Source organism: Sordaria macrospora, chromosome 7 (assembly GCF_033870435.1).
Source record: "Sordaria macrospora chromosome 7, complete sequence".
Taxonomy (NCBI): domain Eukaryota; kingdom Fungi; phylum Ascomycota; class Sordariomycetes; order Sordariales; family Sordariaceae; genus Sordaria; species Sordaria macrospora.
In genome coordinates, this window is record NC_089377.1 from 3603466 (window position 1) to 3625622 (window position 22157).

Sequence of the window (22157 nt, forward strand, 5' to 3'; positions counted from 1 at the left end):
TGAACCAGATGGCTGTTACCTTCACCAAGATTCTTCATCTGCGCATGAATCTCTGTCGCGCAAATATCAAGTCGTCTACTCTTCCTGCCTCCCTTAGTCTCATTTCTTCCTGCTTCTTCCAAGCAACGCTCATGCGATTTTTGAACTGAGATGTTGGCAGCTACAACTATTTTGACAAGATATCCCCCCTTCACTCAATTGTCTTCTTCCGTTCACAGACGTTGTACACTTTTCCTTTAGGCCGCACATTCCTTCATGTGACAAGATCCATCATACTTTCGATCAACATGTCTTCCCCTTCTGCTTGTCATAGTTGTCTTGTCGGGCTTTCTCCCCTCATTCACCTGACATAGGACTGCCAGTAAGCGCTCCAAGCTTCTCTCTTCTCTTCGTGCTCACTTCCAAACTTTCTAGGGTACTCAACTAACGCTACATTATCACAGTTGTTCTTTTACCTTGTTTGCGACATCACACATTCTACGTTGTTGCGTCAGATGCTACATATCTCTTTCTCTCTCTCTCTCTTTGACCGTTGACATTCTGGCTGTCCATGAGAGCCGAGATGCTCGATGAGGGTGATTACCTGCTCAAAGATAGGTTCCTGATTTGCGAGTCCGAGAGGTCCCGTTTGTATATCTGGTGACCCACGGGTTGCCATTCCTTCCCCATCACCAATGTCATTCCTGGATATTCATCCAGCCTTGCTGCCTTAGACAGCCAGGGTAAAACTGTAACCTGAAAGGGGTGGTCGGTCAGCGGGGAGGCCTGTAGAGGGCGGCCAGGGCAGGGACTTTCAACGCAAGCTGAATACCAAAACCATGAGCACCATGGACACTAGCACCACTCCTCATTTTCATTTGATGTGTGCTCGCGACGTTCAGGTTTGAATTCACACGGTTCAACAGCTGACGTGCCACATGTTAGCCTAAACTCTCAGGGCCCTATTCAATCCAGAGCAGACGCCACACAACATCAATTGTCGGCAAAATTCTCCTCCAATCCCACCCCTCATTGCGGACAGGCACAAGCCCGATATTCCCGCGCCGCCATCCTTTTGTCGCAAACTTGTGAAGCACCCACAACTTTCCCCGTGGCTCACCTTCCTTGCCGCTCGTACACCGTACAACCGCCCGACGGCACAAGTTTACCTTATACCTACCAACTTTGACCTGCTCTTCCATTTCTAGTGCGCTTGCCATTCGCCGCTCGCCATGTTTGAAGTGAGAAGACAAGTCGTGTGACGTGACCCGCCGAGTCCCAGGCTACAGGGTACGACAGAGGATGTCCCGTTCTTCAGTAAGTTTCTTGTTAACCTGGCGCAATGACGCTGTTATCTTATCCATGCGCTACCTCGATGATGATATGATGGTTGCTGACCTGCCTGTAACAAGAACTCCTCTTCACATCGAAACTGATATCTTTCGCCCATATTCCCCCCACATCCGACAAAAACCGTGGAGACGACATTGTTTTCGAAGCTAAGCTCGCCTTGCATCCGTACACCCATCACTTGGACATCAAGCTGGGATTATTTGTTTCCGCATCGTGTCTTGACGGCCCTGAGCTCAAGGGCGCGTATTCAGTTGTCTTCAGGGAACTCTCACCTGGCAAAAGCCACCATGGCAAGCTCCTTAAAATGGCTTGGAATATGCCTTTTGTCACCGACCGAGACTCTGCGAACGGCCTGGAAATTGCTCAAGCCATTTGTATTGTGGGCCAGAGGTTGCGTGCTTTCCCAATCGGTCCAGATGGAGGTCTCGGAACGGTCAAAGTAGGTATCTTTACCGACAACATCCCATGCCTTCGCGATATCATCACCCCGAGTAGACCTGAAGGCTCTGACCGGCTCGTCCGCAAGAGCGTCACCTTGCTTGTCCGCGAAGAACTGGAAAAGCTGTCGGGCATTCCGAACATGAGGGTTGAGCTGGTTCTTAACTGGCTCAAGGCAAATTCTGGCGGGGCGGGCCAGAAGGAAGCCAGCAAGCTCGCCGAGAAATGCCGCAAGCAAGGCAGAAACATCTTTTTCGTCGATGAGAAAGAGAGACCGAGTGCCGAGATGGACAAGTCAGTCGCCAAAAAGATTGCAGACACCCTGCTTCCCGAGCGCCTCCGCATCATCAAGGAACTCAGGGCCAAAGGACTAGCGCCGCCGAGGGCTTTGACCGTTCTGTCAATGGACGATCCTTCGACACGCGAGGATTCGATAGCCTCGCCCACCTCTTCATCCATGCCTCCGCAGGCCCCTAACGCAGAGAATTACGAGGATGATCAAGAGCGCGATAATCTGTCTCCGGTTGCCAATGAACAACGCCGAATGACCAACGGAGATGAGCAGGCCGGCAACGACGAAGCCCCCGAGAACCCTGTTAGCGGACAAGAGCTTGTCAACAGACAGCTCAACATAGAGGACCTCGAGTACTACGTCCGTTTTTATTGGGAGAGGAGCCTTCCAGACCGCAGCACTCGGGGCACCCAGGAGTGGTACGAGGCCAGAGCCAAATTTTACGCCTCCGAGCTGGATGATTTAGTCCCCGGTCATCCATTGTACCGGCTCGTGCATCCGCGCAGCCCGGAGCTGGATGCCATCTTCAGGTGGCTGTGAAGGGCGTCTCATCTTTGCTTTGGTGTGTGCTTTGCTTATGTGGCTAGGCATTCAGACTGGAAGGTCGCGTTGTGGTTGTTGGCGGCTTGGCGCCACTCGGGTGTCAGATTTTATGTTCAAGTTATTTTGGGAGTTTGGCGGAGAGTCTCACTCGAGGATAAGTAATGCTTCTCCTTGCATCGGGCTTTTGAGCCTCAAGGAGAATGATGATGCTGTGGAAATTGTTGAGAGAGATGGAAGAGTAGGGGGATGTTTTGTGGTAGCTTTTCTTGTCTCACCGAGCATGGAGTATGGTGTTGTTTTGGTCTCTTTTCGTTTTTTCATGAGATACCCGGATTTCTTTTAAAGGAACTCCACCATGCATGTATATAGCCTGGAGTACGATTAAGACTTTTGTACCAATTAATTCTCAAACCGCTCTTCTCAAAACCAGCGTTTGCGGTCAGGCATTATGGCCGTGTGCACCGCTCTTTGCAACCATACCGTGGTCTCACTCAGTCTCACTGACACTGCATTGTCTGTCAGAATCATGCTTGGGTTGTTCATACAAGTGAGTGTCCTGGCTATGATCTGGTAACGTTATCTGTCAGCTTGTTAGCCCGGCGAGACCGGGTTCAAACCAATACATATCCATTGAAACGATGGAAATGTCTCAAGAAATGCCACAAGTTAGTCAGCACCAAGGTGTCGTAACAACATTATAGGTCACTGAATAGGCATAGAGAAAACCTACACCCACACACATCGCCCTTTACACTCACACACATCCCATATATAACCTCAACCCTATCAAACCTCTGGCAATCCGAACTCCACCATGCCAGCTGGGTGTGAAATTTCCGTTTTTGCCGCCAAAATTTCCAAAATTGGGAACGAAGCCTACGATGTCCAAAGTCCACTATCGCCAATGATATCTGCCTGACCAACATTCGCAAATCGTCACTTATATACTCTGAAAAAGAGTTTACAAGAATGGCGACAATGGAAAACGGACTTAACGACAACGGCAACGACAACAAAAACAACGAAAGTGAAAAGTAGAATTGAACCCGATTTCGAGATAAATTTCGTTTTATTTCTTTCTTTGCCTTGGAATAGCAGTTGACGGTTGGGGAATATGGAATGTTGACGCTAACATACCCTCCAAAACAACGACTTTCTTTCAGCCAGTTGTCAAGTGGAGAATACGTGTGTCTGTAGGAGAGGGTGTGTGTGGGCGTAGGTTTTCTCATAGGCATATCACCAGCGACCTTAAGCCATCTTGATCAAGCGAGAGAGACAAGCTGGATGTCAAAACCGCTGTGTGGGTTGACCTGAGGCCGCGAGCCTTGGAACATTTTGAACCATATCCATCAACAAGGAGGGATTCAGAATGATATTTCTATGTAGGTACCACAATATTTTGACCGACATTTAAGTTATTTCCTTCGACCAACATCTTGGATGGATTCTTGATAACTTTGCTCCATAGTGCTACCACGTCCTCTAGTTTCTCCGACATGCTTTCCAATCCAAAGAGAGCAGGAAGAGTGTGTCTGTGTTCCCCGTTCGACGAAGTTCTATCACTACTTGCCAGCCTGATTCAGTCTGCGGCGCCCAGCTCTAAGACTATTGGTGGCGCAAGAGTCCATGGGAGTTCTCTACAACCATATTCGTGTAACCTACAGGCACCTCGAGAGCATATCGTTCTTCCAGCGTTTTGCCAATTTCTATTCCGACAGTTAAGATACCTTGTGGTGTGAGTGTCTTGCTCCAGCCCAAGCTGAATGGCGTAGGTCACACTGCATTGTCGTGAAGAAGATCATCCCGAGCGATCTGGCGAATCGGAACAAGCGCCCCTGTCTTAAAGGGTAAGGGGAATCCGCTGATCAGCACCGACTAGCTGGAGATGATGTACGTTGTGGAGCGCCATAGCCGCCATTGGAATGAGACTCGGCATCACAGCTGAAGATTGCACAGCGCCTAGGTCCCCTATGCTCCCGACTGGTGTCTCTGTTCCTCATATGTCTTGGACAAGCAGTGTACAACAACCGAAAGACGTAAATCGTAGCTGAAGTTATGTAAAAATGGCGAACCGAGTAGTAGGCGCAAGCCCCGAATGTTATTGCAAAATTTCTTGATATAAGGCACCTCTAGACCAGTTCACTCTCACCTTGTTGTCCCCGCTTTTCTATATTTCTGCTAGACGCTTTTGTCCTACCTTAAAGATGCTCGTTCAACAACCACATCAAAACGTACTCAAGGGGCAAGCCAGATCTGAAACAGCTTTCTTTACGAACACAAACAGGGGCAGCAACAACAATGGATTACATGAGCAATATCAACACGCCTACGAAGTCCCGTCAGCGAAGACAGAACCTCATCTTTCGCAATGTACCTATCTTCGACAGACAGTAGGATACACACAGAAGGCCCACATCATTCCCAGAGAAGAGTTTCATGCATCAGTGAACGCACTTTGGAATCTCATCGAGGACAACCCCGAAGTCCGTTCACTCTTCACCAAGATGCTGGAGCAGGTCCCAAATGCACCTCCTTACGACAAAAGTCCCACCGGTGGCCCACGGCTTCGCAACTGGAAGGACCTACTTTACGCTTTCAATGACCAGCTCGCACGAGGACCAACATGGCTTTACGACACGCCGGGCCAGCAAGGCCTAATCGGCTTTCCTTTCAATGTTCTTTTGGTACGTTACCGTAATTTTGCTGCCCCGCTTTTACTCATGTCTTCTTTGGCGTCCCGCCCAGCCCAGCCGAGCACTTCGTGGTCGCAAGCTGACTCCCGATTCCCGAAAAAAGAACTGGTCAATGTCAACCCCAGCCGGCCTCCTCGCCTTCCACCGTCCCGACGTCAACGCCCGCCTCCGCGACATCCTCACAGCCTACGGCAGATTTCTCTCTTCCCCTGCCTCTGCGACCGTCCTCAACGCCTCCCCGACCGGCTGGCTCAATCCGACCGCTCTCGATGCCATTGTGTCAACCGCTTGTCGGCAAACCACCACCAGCTCCGAGCTCGATTCAACAACAGACACCACCGATCCCTGTCCCCCTCCTCGTCCGCAATTCCACGACCTCTTCGTCTCCAACCCTCTCCATCTCACATACGGCTTCGCCTCCTGGGACGCCTTCTTCACGCGCCGCTTCCGACCCGGTATCCGACCTTTCGCTTCCCCCTCCGACGACAGCGTCATAGTCAACACCTGCGAATCCCGTCCCATAGCGCTCGAGCGCGGCCTCAAACTCCACGATGAGTTCTGGCTTAAAGGGCAGCCGTATAGCCTGCTTACCATCCTAGGCGCAAGCTTGGCGTCAGACACGGTAGTGGGGAAGGCAGAAGAAGAAGAAGAGGAGGAAAAGGAAAACAAAGAGCTGCGAGAAGCGATGCGCTTCGAAGGCGGGACCCTCTACCAAGGTTTCCTAGGAGCGCTAAGTTACCACCGCTGGCACGCGCCGGTGGCAGGCACAGTAGAGAAGGTGAGGAAGATACAGGGGACTTACTTTGCTGGATGTCCTGGATTGGCGTCGCGCCGTGATACTAATGGGGGTGGGGAGGAACGCAAGCTTGATCCCTCGGCGCCGGATAGAAGTCAGAGATATCTCTGCCAGGTGGGCACGAGGGCTTTGGTGTATATACGGGCGAGAGACAAGAGACTGGGCACGGTGGTGTTTGTGGCGGTGGGAATGGCGGAGGTAAGTAGCTGCCAGGTTACGGTGTGGGAGGGGGATTTGGTGGAGAAGGGGGAGGAGATTGGAATGGTGAGTTTGCGAAGTCTTTCCTTTGGAGTTAAGAGTGTCGTCAAGTTGAGATGGGCAGTTTTGCTAACGGTGCTTGCGTGCATGATGCAGTTCCACTATGGCGGCTCGACGCATTGTCTTATCTTCGAACCCAGTGTTCGGTTGAAGTTTATAGATGCAGTAGAGCAGGTGGATGTCAAGAAACGGGGTAATGACTTGAACTTGCCGGTCAATGGGTACTTGGCGGAGGTTGTGTCTTGATGATGATTGCCGGGGATTCTGCATGCATGAAGCTGCAGAGGGAACATATTTACAGCATAGAGATCATCAGCCATGTACTATTGAACAAGAAGACATCCAAGTGCCAGGAAGACTGTTCGCTGAAATAAGCAAACCTCAGGATTGTGACAACCGAAAGCCGTAGAGATACTTAACTTGTGACCACATCGGTTGTTGTTGTTGTTGTTGTTATTTTTAACGTCTACTTCCGCCTCCCGTAGGGCATGAGACGTGCCACATCGGTGAATCTAACATACAAAAATAGGAGCAGTGCCCTAACTGTCCACCAAACCCTTTAATCCGAGGGCAAACCGAGGCCTATTACCAGTGGAAATCGTGTGTTGCCCATAGCGTAAACGCGGCCCAACACTTATAATCGAATCGCCCAGTGAGCGAGCCGCCAGTATATGACGGGACCTGTAGAACAAAGGAAAAGATAAAAGAAATGACAAAATCACTCCTCTCCGCTCTCGCTCTCGCTCTCCTCCTCCCGCAAGGCCTCCTCCCGTCTCCTTGCACGGTGAACTAGCCTGTCCAAGTCCACCGTAACCCTCTCAATGTCGTGGCCATGGCCAACCTCCACCCCTTCATTCTGTAAAAACCCCGTAAGGTTGTCAGCCGTGCCTCCGTCGTTGATGTGCTGTTGCCAGAGTGTCTGGCGCCATGCCTTTCTCGTGCAAGTCCACGAAAAGAAGTGCGAGGTTTGAATCCTAGCGATAAAGCGCTGCCAGTAAATTCCAATAGCAAGGGAGAGATTCTCCCGCGTAGCCGCTTCGCCCGTGACGGGGGAAACTGCATATGCCTTTTTGCAGAAAAAGGGATGGAAGGGATTCTTCCAGCTTCCACAGAAGCATGTCAGCAGGGCGTCCTCGTGCTCGAAGCGCTCGTGGTAGTCCTTGAAATCCCCGTGGCCAGACCTGGCCGCGAGGAGGTGGTGTAAAGAGCGTCTGTCCAGCTCTTTTAGTTCGTCGTTAGGCTTGATAGAGACCCCCAACCGGTAGTCTGCATATGACTCTGGCTTGTTCGCGGCCCACCATGCCTTGAAATCCGTACGCGCCTCCCTCTTAGCAAGCCGCCTCGAGTGCGCAAGGGTAGCCAAGCCTTCATTGACTACCTCTCCTCCTTCGGCGCCCGCCTTAGCGAGCTCGTCAGCAATCTCGTTGCCCGTGATGCCCTTGTGGCCAGGAACCCAGCGGACGTCCACCAGACTGGGGCCATAGCGATCGCTCCCGTTGCTCGTTAGTGAAAGAGGGCGGGGAGCCAAAGACAAACTAAGAACTCAATCTTCTCAAGCAATGCGACGACAACGTTTCATCCACGACTTGCGCCTTTGGTCCCCTTTCCAAATCTTGCTTGATAATCTGACATTTCCATCTACAGCAGCAGCTACAAACAAGTAGCGAATGTCCAGGACAGATTTTCCGCTGTCCAAAAAGACGCCTGACCAAAAAAAAATGACAATCGTGGGTATCACTCCAAGTTCCCAAAACAAATCTAACAGAAGTCCTAAACTCCCTGTGTCCAACCCGTCGTGAGCATACAAATGCTAGAAAAAAAGCCAGAGCCGAACAAAGAGCTAACAACAAGTCGTCATCCATCACAGTCTCTGATGTCAATTTCCGTACTTCGACTCTGTTGCTTCAACAGCAAATGATCGATCCGATCCGATCCTACCCCAATACACACAGCCTTCCGATTTCCAGACTGGCCAATCAATGACTTAGGCCTTGAACTCAACGCCGACATCACGAGGGCGGGAAGCGCCGCCTTGAGGAGCAGCATCACCTTGGGGAGCAGCACCTTGAGCAGGGGCGGCACCACCACCACTACGAGCACCGCTTGCAGGAGCGGCACCTTGGGCGGGAGCAGCTGCGGCACCAGCGGCAGCACCACCAGCAGCTGCACCACCACCACGAGCACCGCCGGCCGGAGCCGCACCCTGGGCAGGAGCAGCAGCACCACCAGCAGGAGCACCTCCGGTAGCGGCACCTCCGGCAGCAGCACCACCGCCACGACCGCCCCCTTGGGGAGCAGCACCACCAGCAGGGGCGGCACCACCAGCAGGGGCAGCACCGCCAGCAGGGGCAGCACCGCCAGCAGCACCACCGCCACGAGCGCCCCCTTGGGGAGCAGCACCACCAGCAGGGGCGGCACCACCGGCGGGGGCGGCACCACCGGCGGGGGCGGCACCACCAGCAGGGGCAGCACCGCCAGCAGCACCACCGCCACGAGCGCCCCCTTGGGGAGCAGCACCACCCGCGGGGGCGGCACCACCAGCGGGAGCGGCACCACCAGCAGGGGCAGCACCACCAGCAGGGGCAGCACCACCCCGAGCGCCACCTTGAGGAGCGCCACCACCCCGCTGTCTCTTACCCACTACACTCGGCTCGAAATCACCACCATCCTCAAAGACAACTGCTCTAGCACGTGAGGGAGAAGGAGCTGCGGCCTGGCCAGCAAGTTGACCACCGGCGGCACCACCCTGAGGTTGAGCAGGGGGAGGAGCTTGGCCGTTACGCTGAGGGTCACGACGGCCGGGGATGTAGCGGCGAGCGCCGGCCCGGATGGTGGGCGGGGGAGTAGAGATGATGCCGGGAGCGTCGGGGTTGCGGGCCGCGAGGGAGGTGGCTTCGCCGGGGGCGGAGCCGGTAGGGGCCGCGTAGGCGGAGAGGGCCGAAGTGAGGAAGAGGAGAGAGGAGAACTTCATGTTGACGACCGCCGTAGGTGTTGTTGGTTGTTTGTTGTGTGGGTCGGTTGTTGAAGTGGAAGTGGATTGGGTAAGGTAAGTTTAGGACGTTGGCACAAAGACTCAAGTCGTGAAGTTTCCGAAGTTGAAGCTGGCTGTTGATACTGGCCGGCAGTTACAAGTGTTGAAGGTAAAGCCCCAAGCGGTAAAATGATTAAAGGTAGTAAGTGGAGAAGTCGAAGACCGGCAGCTGATGATGAAAAAGAAGAAAAGAAAGTCAAGAGTACCAGACTCGACGGTGTTGATGCTCGTTCAAGGGAACGAAGAAGACAAGGAGATGTGTCCTTGTTGTTGTGCTGCTGATGCTGCTACTACAGATCACAAGAAACGCCTATCTCAACGGGAGATGAGAGCAGAGTTATATACACATCATATTCGTAATCGTCTTCGGTCTCCGTTTGGCATTCGGTATCCAGACCTTAAGGTCAACAAAACCGGTGTCTGACATTCGTGGGTCATTAGGGGTCGAGAGGGAGGCACGAAAGGGAGGCACGAAAGGGAGGCACGAAAGGGACGATCGGTTTTCTGGAAGGGCAAACTCTCTTGGTCTGCCAATCGCCAACAGTCAAAGTCTCCACGCTTCTATCGGTTGGGGTCTCGAAGCAGAATGTTGTGGTTGAGTTGTGAAACCATTTCAGAAATGTTCGGTTATGGAGTTTTCCGATGGATAACTTCCGGGATCAGCCTTGTCTGTCCGAGCCCTTGCAGGGCTGTGTCCTGGAGGTGGTGCGGACTGGTGCCGGATCGACATTATACGCTATATTGGGATACACTTACTAGTGGTTGCTAGCGGTCGTTAAAGGCGGATCACAAGGCTGTCCCTTACCCAAGGGTCTCGACTGCGAAAGGGCAGGGATGGGCGGGGTGGGACTAGGATGCATTCGAAGTTCTGGCGAGTGTTTGAATCAAGAATGTGGAGAAGATTGGATTCGCGTGCAAAGATATGTGTGGTGTTTGGTGAGGACAAAGAGACAGTGGAGCGAAAGACAGGACGATGAACAAGGAAACAAGTGCTTATCTGTGTCAGGAGTTGCGAGAAGTTGAGACGGGTGGCGAGTTGAGTGTTCGGTTGGGGAGGTTCCGAAGGGGAAGAGCTCTGACCGTCTGAGCGTGATGGAGATTTGTATCTCCCAAGATTGAAGACTTTGGAACAAAATATGTCACGGATTGAGCATCATGTTCGTGCCAACCCAATGATCGTGAAGTTATGCATTTCACGTCTTCCACAAATTTGTCTTCCAATTTCCAGGATTTTGTGTCAAACAAGGTGTTATGAACTGCGGATGTCGATTTTTGCGATTTGAGTGTCGACTTCAACCAATTCCATTGCAAAAGCCGTGAAAATGCAAGACGTCGAAATAAAGCCGCTGCCAAGCCGCCGTCGCTGCAACCAAAAGGGGGTTTATTTACTAACCTCCCTATTAGGTACTTTTTGGAACCTTGCGGTGCATCGCGAATCAACTCCTAAAATGCCCTCGCATTGGCACTCGTATTTGGCAAGGGTGCCCGGTCTGTGATTCAGGGCCCACGCCGCTTGTCAGCCGTGCGTTTTCTCAATGCTGGCTGTTGGCATTGGTGATCGGCTCAACAGCTTGTCTTGAACAAAGTTAGCGCTATGAAGGTATTGACATTTATGCCGTCTGGTTTGTTTACTTGGCGATGCTAAAGCCCACAGTTTGTGAAGGTAAACAAACTAAATCGGCAACGGAATGCGCCGAAGACTTTCGGTCTATAGTTTATACTAGGAACAGGACTGGGAGAATGCGGGACCAGAAACTGCCAAACTAACCAAGAGATCTTGAACAAGACGTCAAATTCTCCAGGTATTTCAGCTGTTTGAGACTTCTGAAGAGCTGGTGGGACGAGCTGAGGGTGAGGCAGATAATTCTACTGGCAAAACAGGTTCCACAGGAGTTTGAGAGTCTAAGGAGAAGGGCAAGGGTAAATGACACGAGACCTACCCGGATTTGACCAGTTGGGATTGGAGGAGATAGACATGGTCTCATCTCCTAACCGTTTGAGCCAGACCCCAATCACCAAAGCTCCCAAACTGAACATCAAACTCCATTTTATTCGGTATCATCGTCTTACACGTACTGTACGCTCATTCATTACTTTTCCGTTTTTTCTTTGTGCACTCGTCTACTTGTCCTCCTCGCCAAGCAAAACAGCCGGGCTACCCTGCACAAACTCCAAATCCACCTTGTGACCCAGCAGCTCGCGAATGTTGGAGATGCCGTACTTGATCATGGTGGGGCGCTCGAGAGAGAGACCCCAGCCGAAGACGCGCATGTCCTTGCTGTTTGGGTGTTAGTATTCGTTCACAGTGGTAAGGGGTTCGATGGTGGAAAAGGGGGGAGGAGGGGAGAGTAAACATACGGAAGACCCATGGACTCCAACATTTCGGCGCGGAACATGCCGCTGTTTCCGATCTCGACGAGCTTGCCGAGGCCCTTGTCTGTTTTGTTTGTTAGCTCATGTCTCCCGGCATCAGGGATGTTGCCCACTCACGGTAAGCGAAAATCTCCATCGAAGGCTCGGTATAAGGGTTGTAAGCGGGTTTGAACTGCAAATCATGCAGACCCATCTTGCCGAAGAAGATCTCCATGAACTCCATCAGACCACCGAGGGTCAAACCGTAATCGGCAATGACACCTTCGACCTGGTGGAACTCGGCCAAATGTGTAGCGTCGACGGTCTCGTTACGGAAGACACGATCGATGGAGAAGTAGCGGGCGGGGGTAGGACGGCCATCGGGACCCTTGGTGGCGGCCAGCTTGTGCAGCATGTTTGCGCTGATGGCGGTGGTGTGTGTGCGCAGGACGAGACGGAGCGACTCGTCGCCGGACCAGGGGTAGCGGTAGCCGATGGAGCCGTACTTGCCGTCCTGGTGCACGGCCTTGACGTTATCCCAGTAGGCCTGGTAGTCTTTCGTGTCGTCGGAGGATTCGCCGCGGGGGAAGTCGGCGGCCTTGGGGTCGGAGATGTAGAAGGTGTCTTGGAGATCGCGGGCGGGGTGCTGCTGGGGAACGAAGAGGGCGTCGAAATTCCAGAAGCCGGACTCGACGAACTTGTCCGTGGGCATCTCCTCAAAGCCCATTTCGAAGAAGATGTTGCGCAGCTCCTGGCGCACCTTGTTGAGCGGGTGCAGGGCGCCGCCGTTCTGGGTGGCGCCGAGGGCCTTGAAGTTGTAAGGCTTGAAGGTGGCCGTCTTCCAGGCGCCCGAGGCAATCATGTCGGCGGTCAGGTCGGTGGCCTCCTCGGGGATCTTGAGGGCGAACTTGGGGCCCTTGTGAATCTTGAAGGAGAAGATGTTTTGTGTGCGGATGAGCTTGCGCTTCTTGAGGTCGGCGAGGATCTTGGCGTCGGGGTGCGTCTTGGTCTGCTGGACGATCTTGATCTGCTCCTGGGTGGTGTCGGTGATGTTGTCGGCGACGGCGGTGAACTTGCCGTCCTTGGTCTTGCTAATCCACTTCTCCTTGAAGGCCTTGCCCTGGCCGATCTTGACCACGTTCTTGTCGCCGATGGCCTCCTCCAGCTCCTTGACGGACAGGCCCTCGACGGCCTTGCGCAGCGCCTCGAAGACGCGCGCCTCGTGGGAGCCATTGGCGGCGATCTGTTCGGCTTCGGGTTCGAGGAGGGCTTCCTGACGCTCAATGGTGTCGTATTTTACCATCTCGCGCGACGCCAGCCTGTCGAGGGCGGCCTTGAGGTCGACAAAGGTGGCGCTGGGGAAGGCATCGCTGGAGAGGAGGGGCTGCGACGACTTGTCGAGGGCAGCGAGGATGTCGGTCGCGAGGTCGTCCGAGGACGCGGTGGTGGTTGTTGGGGGCGCCATTATGTATGTGTGGTTGTTTTGGGTACGGACGGACTCGTATCGGAGCGGCAAGCGGATCTTCCAAGAAGCGGTTCAGTGGTCAAATCCCGGGGAGCGGCGCCGTACTGGAGTCTCCGTCTCGCAGAGGCATGGTGGGGCTTTGACTCACAATTTCCCAATTTCCAGACGCGGCCCGGCCCCGCGAATCGGACATGTGGACCCCTCCATTTGTGAGTGTGCTCTTGGCCAATGACAGATTGCGGAAAATCTTGGAGGCCGCAGAGTCATCCATACAGAACCCTAACCCGTGTCTGCGGTCTTGACCCCGCGCCAGCTCCGTGTGATGTTGACAATGCCATGTCATTGCTTCCAGGTGTCTCCCGTCTCCTCGCAGCTTCATCATTGCATCTCACCGCCAGTAACATCATCCTGAATGATTGATTGTCGCGATAGTTCAACGATGTTTCATTGACTGTCGCGGAGTTTCCCCACGATGGCTCTTTTTCTTTCACCTTCTTCATCCCCAACACGCATCTCGCAGTGCTCTCCTGATCCCCTCCCGTTCGACCTACCCAGTACTTGCCCGGGAGTTCTTGGGCTCGCACCAGCGACCGGGACATTGGTGTTGTGCCACCCAAGCCGCCCAACTGTCGCGCATCTTTTGCATCCATCGTCGCGCATTCCTCAATCAGAACGTACGGCAAAGGTTTCCAGTCGGGATTTGATCTTGGAGTTCCCCTTGATGCATGTGTCGTCCATCACAGGCACCTGGTGCGCAATGTGGTCTTCGTGACTTGACCATGCAATGTCGCTGGTTCTCATTTTTAGGCGCCCGATCCGAGTCGTTTTTCCAACAAACGGCAGCTTTGGCTGCCCGGCTAGCTCAATCGGTAGAGCGTGAGACTCTTAATCTCAAGGTTGTGGGTTCGACCCCCACGTCGGGCTCAATTCCCGGCGTTCAAATACGCCTTTCTTTTTTCGTCTTTTTGCCTTCTGTTCCAGTTTCAGATTGATCCCTTTCCTCATTGATCCTTTTTTTTATCTGGCGTTTCCAACCACTGCGGCTCCAAAGGATTGTTTCCCATGTTAGAACTCACTTAAGAGCTTCACTCTTGGTCCAAGCGTTAAGACATGCTATTCCCACTAACACTAACATCTACGCCTGGGGCTTCTGCTTTTCCTCACAATCCAGGTCAAGATGATGATATCTTCATCATTGAACCTCCGCCCTCCTCAAAGAACCACTACATGCTATGGATCTTTGATCTTGGTTAGCGGGTGCAAAGAAGCATGATCTCCATTCACTGTAACCTTGCATCCCGTTGATAGTGCATTAACATGGCCAACCAGACATTCGATATCGGCCGGATTTAGACCTACCGCCGCCCTGTCATACACAACACCTCGGGGATCCCCAAAAAGTCCGATATGTGAAACGGCGGAAGATGGAGATAGTGAAATATGGCCAAGAAATCCGAACATCAAGTGCATGTGCAGACAGCGCAGTTGTGCTGAAGCAAAGAACTGGTGCTTCCATGGATCGTGCTATAAAGATCACATGCTGCAACCAACATCCAAGGACGCAGAACCCCGGGAATTCTCGATCAACTCAAAAGGCCAAGGACCGTTTCGGCTTAGCGACTCGTCTGTTCACGACATCATCCGCATAATCAGGGATCGTGAAGACAACAACCGAGAACTTGACGATCACCGAGTTATCGACACCAACAGCTTCGGACATCGAATCTCAATTGAACTTCCCAAAACCCTTCAATCACAATGACTTCCGGAACCTCCATGTCGGCCCTCGCCGCCAACAACTTGTTCAATGTCAACGGCATAGTAGCAGTCATCACCGGTGGCGGATCAGGTGAGTCTCTCAACACCCTCACTCTTTCGTCCATAGGCTAACAACCTCGACCTCAGGCATCGGCCTTATGATGGCCCGCGCCCTCGCCGCCAACGGTGCGAAGCGCGTTTACATCCTCGGCCGCCGCGCTGGCGTCCTTTCCACCGCCGTCGCAGCCAACCCCGAGCGGGGCATCATCGTCGCCATCGTCTGCGACGTAACCGACAAGGAGTCTCTCCAAAAGTGCGTAGACAAGATCACCCACGACGTCGGGTACATCAACCTCTTCGTCGCCAACTCTGGCGTCCTCGGCCCTTCCAACAAGTGGGACACCAGCCTGCCCCTTTCCGAGGTCCGCAAGAACTTGTTCACCAACTTCCAGATGGAGGAGATGACCAGCGCTCTCAACACCAACGTTACGGGAGCCTTCTTCTCCATCGTTGCCTTTTTGGAGCTGCTGGAGGCGGGAAACAAGAATGCTGTTGAGAAGGGTGGATTCGGCAAGCCGGTCACGCCGGGGAGTGATGTCCCGTCTGTCCAGAGCCAGATTATTGTCACGGCTAGTATTGCCGGGTTCAGCAGGAAGACGGTGTCGACGCCGGCATATGGAAGTAGCAAGGCTGCTATGATCTACCTCACTAAGCAGGCAAGTTCGGCCTTGGCGCCGTATGGGATTCGGGCGAATGCCTTGGCTCCGGGGTGTAAGTTTGTCTTCTTTCCAACTGTGCGAGTGGACTGATGCTGACATGCTGTAGTGTTCCCCTCCGAGCTCGCCGCCGGTCTGATCGGAAACCGTGATCCCGGTACCGAGTCCTTCGAAAGTCCGCACTTCATTCCTGCCCAGAAGTTTGGTGGCGAGGAGGAGATGGCTGGCACTATCCTGTATCTTGCAAGCCGGGCTGGCAGCTTCTGCAATGGTCTGATCCTGGTTAACGATGGTGGGCGTCTATCGGTAATGCCGTCCTCGTACTAAGTAATGATTGTTGTCCGCCACATCATTCCAGGACCGAGGGGATAGGGAGGATACGGATTGGCTTGCACACAGGGGGTGATGGACACAAGGTACAATGTCTTGCTGGGCAGGCCCGGATAAAGGGTAATTAGGGGTATCTGGTCATTAACTCATCGTCTCCAATTCTAACTCTGGAGCAAACGCTCGCTCTTCCGGTGCAATCTTGCCTTATCGATGTCCATGTCCTAATCCTCAGCTCATGCAATATTCTCCAAGGTCATGCCCGACACTCCCCCGCGGCCTTCAACGCCCTCCCCACCCGTTCCCCCAACCACTCCCTCTCCTCCAACCCAACACTAATCCTCACCAGATCTTCCACCACCCCAAACTCCGCCGCCCATTCCAGTTCCCGATAATGCGCCAACAGGGTATACGCACAGCAAAGCGTAAAGTTCGTTCCCAAACTCGGTCCCTTGGCCACATCCAGCGCATCATAGAACGCTCTCGCCTTGGCTGGCGTCATGAATTTGATGGAGACCAGGAATCCGTAGCCTCCTTCTTCTGCTTGGCCTAGGCTGTGGTCGGTAGAGGTAGAGGTAGGTTTTACCCGGAACTGTTCATAAATGGCTTCCGTTGATGAGCCCCTGGGGTAGTAAACTTCTTGCACGCTTGTATGCGGTCGGAGGAGATGCTGGACTAGCCAGTTGGCGTTGGAACTAGCGTGACGGACGCGGTGGATAAAGTCGCGGCTGTTGTTGTTCATGGTGTCGATGTCGGAGGGGAACCAGCTTCTATCTGTCTCTTCTTTCCTTTCGTTCTGGACTTCTTCCTTGCTGACATCCCCTTCCAGCTTGGCTGCGTACCCCGAGTCTCTCTTGCCGTTCCTTCCAGTCATCCCTCCCTGTCCCTGCCCCGACTGACCCAACCCCCCGTCCAGTTTCCCTTCCAACGATCCCTTCAACTCCTGATACCGTCCCGAAAAAGAATTGAGCACAGCACAACCGCCCATTACATCGCAACCTCCACTAACCATCTTCGTCAAACTGCTCACCACGGCATCGCATCTGCCCAGGACATTCACATTCGCCCCTGTTCCACCAACGGTGTCATCCACGACCAGCGCGAACCCATATCTTCGGCTCAGCTCCCAGAGCTTCTTTAGGTCGGGACTTTGAAGTAACGGATTGCCAGGGAACTCGGTTATTAGGAGGTCAATCTGCAGCTCGCCTGATTCCAGTAGCTCTGAAAGAGAAGACTGCGCGGGATTTGACCGGGTGGTTGGTGATGGTGAGAGAGGTGTCGAGAAGGGGAAGAGTTTGAAGTCAAAGCCGAGGAGAGTGGAGAGCAATTTGAGGGTGTCGACGTAGAGGAAGCCAAACAATGCCACGGATGGTTGTCTCCTCCCGTTCAATCTCGGCAAATCAAGGGATTTAATAGCTGAGCTAATAGCGGCGATGCAGGACATGCCTGTTGGATACAGCAGTACATCATCGTTCGCAACAGGGAGGGAAGGGGTCGAGTAGCAGTCAGCAAGGCGGGTGCGTATTGCGCCCAACGCCTGGGTGTTGCTGTCTTCGTCGAAAGGGGTTGGAGATGGGCGGTTGCCATAGTTGGTCTGTCTGTGTCCGTTTGGCGAGAGTTGGAGAAACGGAGAGCTCTCCATCCAGTAACTCGCCCTTCGACTCGAAATCCCGAACCCGGTATGTTGCCAGAAGGCTTTGGCAGTCGGGAACATTTCGACGGGGTAGGGGAGGAGGAAGATGTCTTCTTGGCCCAGGGCCATTTCCTTCTTCCGGGTGGGTAAGTTGTCATTTTCGCGTACGGCGGTAATGCTGCCATCCCAATGGGCGATGAGGATGTCGAAGTTCGCTTTTGGGGAATTTGGGAAGAGCTTCTGGCAGAATAAGCGTCGACACATAAGCGCGTGATGGCCAGTCGAGAGAATCAATGCATGTTTGCCCTTCAGGTCGACGTCGGTGTCGATGTCTTCGTGGCCGTGGGATTCGGACAGGGCCTGGGCGAAGTGTTCGAGAATACGCTCGGCTAGGCGTTCGACTACTCGCGGAATGAAGAAGCGCGGGTAGCCTGTGACCATGGTGTCCAGAACGCGACGGTCACGAGAGGCCCAGCCGAGGGTGTCTTCCCATGTTGGGAGGTGGACGCTTACTCCCTAGGGGCAGAGGTCAGTATGGCGTTTGGTTTGATGGGGCTCCGGCTCATGGGAGAAAGATGCCATTGACTTACATGGGGATTTCCAGGAGGGAGAGATTCCCCCAGCTTGAGAACCTCTGGATGTTGGATGATGCCGCTCACACTCATGATCAGTTGCTGGACCTGGACCAAATGCTTTTGATATACAAAGCTCGTGGGGCCAGAGTTGGGTTATATGTCCACCGCAAATGTCAACAACTGGCGGTGTCGCGCCAGCTAGCCACTTTAGCTGCCAACTTCCGAGCCCCAGAATTGAGGCGCCACAATCATTGACCGCTTGGGTCCGCTCGTAGTCCGGCAAAGTGGAGCACCGATCGCCGAAGCTGAAAGTCACGAACCCTGATTGCAAAAGAGCTACGAGTCGCGAGCGAGTGATGTGGCAGTGGAGACACTGATGTCATGTCTCATATTCTCTAAATAGAACTTGTGGTGAACTAGAACCAGAAGCGCCGCGTGGAAAGTGCGACAGAGACCCCAAAGGCCAACACACACAACACACGTGCTTCAAGTCGGACAGAAGACATGGTACATGGGCGGTTCACTCTGGCGCTGTGCATCATGGCCATCTCCCCGGATTGGATGGATCGGTTTGCTGATTGTTGTACAAGAGGTCCAGAATCTCGGACATGTACAGAGTACGGAGTATAGACGCATACTTTGGGGGTTGGGAGTGTGCGCATCAGACATCGTGAGTCGGAACGATGTTGTTCAGATTGTTCATCCTTGTCGATGGATCAATGCCAAGATTCCCATCCCAGACGCAGATCACGAAGAGGTGGTGTCGAGCATGCATACCCTTGATTCATGGTGTTGACGGCCAAATGTCAAAAACAACGTCAACTGACATCACGGTTGACAGTTTTCCGGCATATAATGATTTTTTGCAAGGGCTTTGTTTTACAACCAACATCCCATTCTTTCCGTAGCGTAGTGTCAACCACCAGTTATAATCTAAAAGCCCCTCAAGACCTTCAACCTATGAATTTACACGGCAACCATTACTATATTCCAAATTCCATCTCCAATTTGAAATGCGTCACACTGCATTGAGCTATAGACAGATCAGACCCCACGCTAAAATGCCTGACATCTTCTTTATGCTACCTTTGGAGGTGTAGGCAGAGGTCTACTCCATGATGTGGCCTCCGAACTGGAGGAAAAAGAAAAGGTAGGGAAGGGTTCCTCCTCCACGCCAATTGAGACTTCTCATGGGGCCTCTACAATCAGGAACCGAAGGTACGCATTTGGCTATGGTCAGAAGGTTGAGAATGAGAATAACAACCGCCGCAGTAGCATCGATGACAGCAGCAGCATCGGTAGCGGGAGTAAGGAGGGGAAGACGAAAAAGGAAGGGAAAGGGAAGACGGAAGGGAGGACGGAGGTGGAGGTTGAGAGTGTGGAGCAGCACAACGGTAGTCGTGGGAAGGAAAAGAGAAATAAGAGGCGGTGGTGGAAATTGTCAAGGTGACGTGGGCTGCAGGTGTTGATGGGTCATGGTGAGTGATTGCTAGCACTGCAATATGACTCGGAGGTGACGATGTAAAGGTAGGAAGGTAGAAAGGGAATTACGAGGTTTTGAGGGCTGGTGCTGTGAAGGTGTAAGATGTATGGAGAGTAGAAATCGCGAAAGTGTTGGCGGATAATAGTGGATGTTTGAGAGAGGTAGGTGTAGTGGTTTAGCAGAAGTTTACTCCAGAAGAAAGATCATGATGGGAAGCAATCGCACCCTTTGTAGGTCGTAGCATATTTGCGAAATTGAAATTGCAAATTTCGTTTTGGGATCATAGAAAGGTGTAACCTCTTCCTTCTTTAACGGGTTGCCCTTCCGCTAAAGTTCCATACTATCCCTTGCAAACACACATAGCACCTCAATCCCAGAACGACCCTCTGCCCATTAGGATGTGCATGTGAAGGCTAGCTTACATACATCGTCCTTTTCCCTCATAGGTCTCCAGTCTCCCATCCGCCGTGACATTCCTTGATAATCCCGCACCGATCACAAACAGCCCAGTCAACGCGTACTCCGAGGTCGTTCAATCTCGTCAAAAGTTCGCCTTTCTCAAACAACGCATTAGTTTCCACTCTCGTCTGGAACGGAATTAAAGACCTGAAATATGGACAGGATTACTTACTCGGAGGTACCTATGGAACGTCGGCATCCTAAGCCCATCATCTGCTGCTAGAGCCGGAGATTCCACCACCCTGCTTGCTAGCATCCTGGGATCCTCCCAAGTTTGATTTTCCGTGTTGCTTAGACGTCACAGGCGTCACAAGATTACCCTCTCCGTCTTTAGTGACTACGGCAGCACGATCGATCGAGTCAGTCCTTCCTACTGGTAGAGCAAGAAAGTTGTTGTACTTGGCGTTCTTGTCCTGAGCGGTTACAACATGTTGAGGAGGAGTGAATGGATGGGATGGGATGGGCTTTGTGCTAGTAGTTTGTAGGTAAGAAGCGAGAATGACTGGATGAGAATGAAAGCATGGCTAAGGTAGTGGAGGGTTGAAACGTGGAAGATGCTTTCGGTTGACCTACAGTTAGACTAAGATCAATCAAGCCAGGAGAACTGGGTGGTAGATATACCTAAATCTTGTGAGCGACAAACTCCTTTTCCATAATGTGGGTGTTGGAGCATTCTTGCCAAGTGCCAACAACCCAAAACCGGCCGCTGATTATCTGATACAGCTTGTTGGGCTGAGCACATTCGCGTCGTTGGTTATATGGATGAAAAGAATCAATTCGTTCATTAACCGGTCATTGTTCAAGCGGCATCTGGAACGAGGAAATGCTCTTGGACGTGCCAACAGACATCAAAGACGGCTTGAGACACGCCAAGTTGCCAACATGTTGGCTGTGAAAAGCACCCCTGCCGGTGTACTACCCGACAAACACCAACAACAACTGAAAGAACAATGAATTCTTTGCCGCATAGGTTTGTTAGTCGCCCAGCAATGACTCAGATAATCAACATTTCCCGACGTGACTCGTCAAGATCACTGCCTCCCAGCCGTCGCGCGAATCGAACAAGTCGACGATGTAGAAAAAGCAATAGGTGTTGTTGGTTCGCAAAAGTAAATTGTGGTTAAAACTAGAGAACCTGCGTCGTTCAGTTGGTGTTGGATGTTTGAAGTATTCGTGCATGCACCTACCTTGTTGTCTCTGTCGCCGAGATTACCCCTACCTATTCTCTGCTGCGCCTAAGATGGTTGCGCTGTAGGTAATGAATAGCTGTGTCCAGATATTGATTGACGCCAGACATCCCATGATGCACGAGATTTAGAGCGTGTCTAAGCGGTTTGCATGGAACTAGGTAGTAATGAGCGTTTGAAAGGAAGCAAGGTCCAGTTGGTGCTAATTTGAATGAATTAAAAGGCCTAGCAATGAATACTGTGTTGACCAGTGCGAATATTTTCATCATAGAAGTCTGCTAAGACGTAGGTTGTGATCTGCCTTGTTAATTCGCAAATGTCATGTATTAGCCCTTGCACCAGGAGGTGCATCCGTGGTGCAAGTGGGACCTAAGTTAATAAGCCATCTCTTTGTATACAACAAGTACCAAATTCCACAGGGCCTATGGTCAAGCGGTGTGTAGCGCAGGTAGGTATTGGACAGAGGCGCACAAAAACACACGGAGCCGCATGGGGCACGCAGTCGCAAGCGGGATGCTCCTAGGTGCGGAACCTACCGGGCGACCGGTAGGGTTTGCCATACAGGAACTTTATACGACAGGTGTCTGTAGTGCTTGCAAATATGCCCTGTAGTTCCCGATGAGATTGTATAGTGTCTGGTAACCAGTGGGTGAGCCTGTTGTGTTGCCTGCAGTTGTTGCATTCTGGCGTCTTCCGGTTACGTAAATAAGGCTCTTCTACTCCTTTCCAGGTGCTCATATGACTCATGTGTTTGATTCCTGGCCCTTTCATTTTTTTTTGCAATTATTTTTGCAAGGAACCTCTGTTGTCGTCTTGCAC

At 52.5% G+C, this 22157-nt stretch overlaps 6 protein-coding genes and 1 non-coding gene across 7 annotated transcripts; 4 read left to right on the plus strand and 3 right to left on the minus strand.

Moving 5' to 3' along the window:
• Positions 1-1636: 1636 nt before the first annotated feature.
• SMAC4_02023 (uncharacterized protein) lies at positions 1637-2602 on the plus strand (the record flags this gene model as incomplete). The annotated part of the gene is made up of 1 exon (XM_003347342.1): positions 1637-2602. One exon carries the CDS (start codon positions 1637-1639, stop codon positions 2600-2602), a length of 966 nt encoding a protein of 321 aa, XP_003347390.1.
• A 2075-nt stretch (positions 2603-4677) lies between these two features.
• Positions 4678-6782, plus strand: SMAC4_02022 (uncharacterized protein). Its single transcript, XM_066089697.1, has 3 exons — positions 4678-5289; positions 5402-6358; positions 6449-6782. Exons 1-3 carry the CDS (start codon positions 4810-4812, stop codon positions 6596-6598), a joined length of 1587 nt encoding a protein of 528 aa, XP_065947846.1. The 5' UTR covers positions 4678-4809; the 3' UTR covers positions 6599-6782.
• Positions 6783-8336: 1554 nt separating this feature from the next.
• Positions 8337-9323, minus strand: SMAC4_09395 (uncharacterized protein; the record flags this gene model as incomplete). The annotated part of the gene is made up of 1 exon (XM_066090942.1): positions 8337-9323. One exon carries the CDS (start codon positions 9321-9323, stop codon positions 8337-8339), a length of 987 nt encoding a protein of 328 aa, XP_065947847.1.
• A 2066-nt stretch (positions 9324-11389) lies between these two features.
• SMAC4_09396 (uncharacterized protein) lies at positions 11390-13348 on the minus strand. Its single transcript, XM_003344096.2, has 3 exons — positions 11874-13348; positions 11742-11820; positions 11390-11661 (listed from the first exon to the last, which is right to left on the minus strand). The coding sequence occupies exons 1-3, from the start codon at positions 13198-13200 to the stop codon at positions 11505-11507; spliced, it is 1563 nt and encodes a 520-aa protein (XP_003344144.1). The 5' UTR covers positions 13201-13348; the 3' UTR covers positions 11390-11504.
• Positions 13349-14051: 703 nt separating this feature from the next.
• On the plus strand, positions 14052-14124 carry SMAC4_14149. The gene has a single exon. It is a non-coding gene; the product is annotated as a tRNA-Lys (tRNA).
• Positions 14125-14834: 710 nt separating this feature from the next.
• On the plus strand, positions 14835-16230 carry SMAC4_09397 (uncharacterized protein). Its single transcript, XM_003344097.2, has 3 exons — positions 14835-15049; positions 15106-15729; positions 15784-16230. The coding sequence occupies exons 1-3, from the start codon at positions 14959-14961 to the stop codon at positions 15999-16001; spliced, it is 933 nt and encodes a 310-aa protein (XP_003344145.1). The 5' UTR covers positions 14835-14958; the 3' UTR covers positions 16002-16230.
• Positions 16231-16257: 27 nt separating this feature from the next.
• SMAC4_09398 (uncharacterized protein) lies at positions 16258-21905 on the minus strand (the record flags this gene model as incomplete). Its single annotated transcript, XM_066090943.1, has 2 exons — positions 18225-21905; positions 16258-18150 (listed from the first exon to the last, which is right to left on the minus strand). Exons 1-2 carry the CDS (start codon positions 18297-18299, stop codon positions 16258-16260), a joined length of 1968 nt encoding a protein of 655 aa, XP_065947848.1. The 5' UTR covers positions 18300-21905.
• Between the last annotated feature and the right edge of the window lie 252 nt (positions 21906-22157).

Excerpts from the sequence above, each read along its gene's own strand:
- SMAC4_09396 (XM_003344096.2), bottom strand. The coding sequence starts at position 13,200 with ATGGCGCCCCCAACAACCACCACCGCGTCCTCGGACGACCTCGCGACC. Across the intron at positions 11,821-11,873 it reads GATGGAGATTTTCGCTTACC|ACAAGGGCCTCGGCAAGCTC; the intron begins GTGAGTGGGCAA and ends CAAACAAAACAG. Across the intron at positions 11,662-11,741 it reads TTGGAGTCCATGGGTCTTCC|CAAGGACATGCGCGTCTTCG; the intron begins GTATGTTTACTC and ends ACACCCAAACAG.
- SMAC4_09397 (XM_003344097.2), top strand. The coding sequence starts at position 14,959 with ATGACTTCCGGAACCTCCATGTCGGCCCTCGCCGCCAACAACTTGTTC. Across the intron at positions 15,050-15,105 it reads CATCACCGGTGGCGGATCAG|GCATCGGCCTTATGATGGCC; the intron begins GTGAGTCTCTCA and ends CCTCGACCTCAG. Across the intron at positions 15,730-15,783 it reads GAATGCCTTGGCTCCGGGGT|TGTTCCCCTCCGAGCTCGCC; the intron begins GTAAGTTTGTCT and ends GACATGCTGTAG.
- SMAC4_02022 (XM_066089697.1), top strand. The coding sequence starts at position 4,810 with ATGCTCGTTCAACAACCACATCAAAACGTACTCAAGGGGCAAGCCAGA. Across the intron at positions 5,290-5,401 it reads TTCCTTTCAATGTTCTTTTG|AACTGGTCAATGTCAACCCC; the intron begins GTACGTTACCGT and ends TCCCGAAAAAAG. Across the intron at positions 6,359-6,448 it reads AGGGGGAGGAGATTGGAATG|TTCCACTATGGCGGCTCGAC; the intron begins GTGAGTTTGCGA and ends TGCATGATGCAG.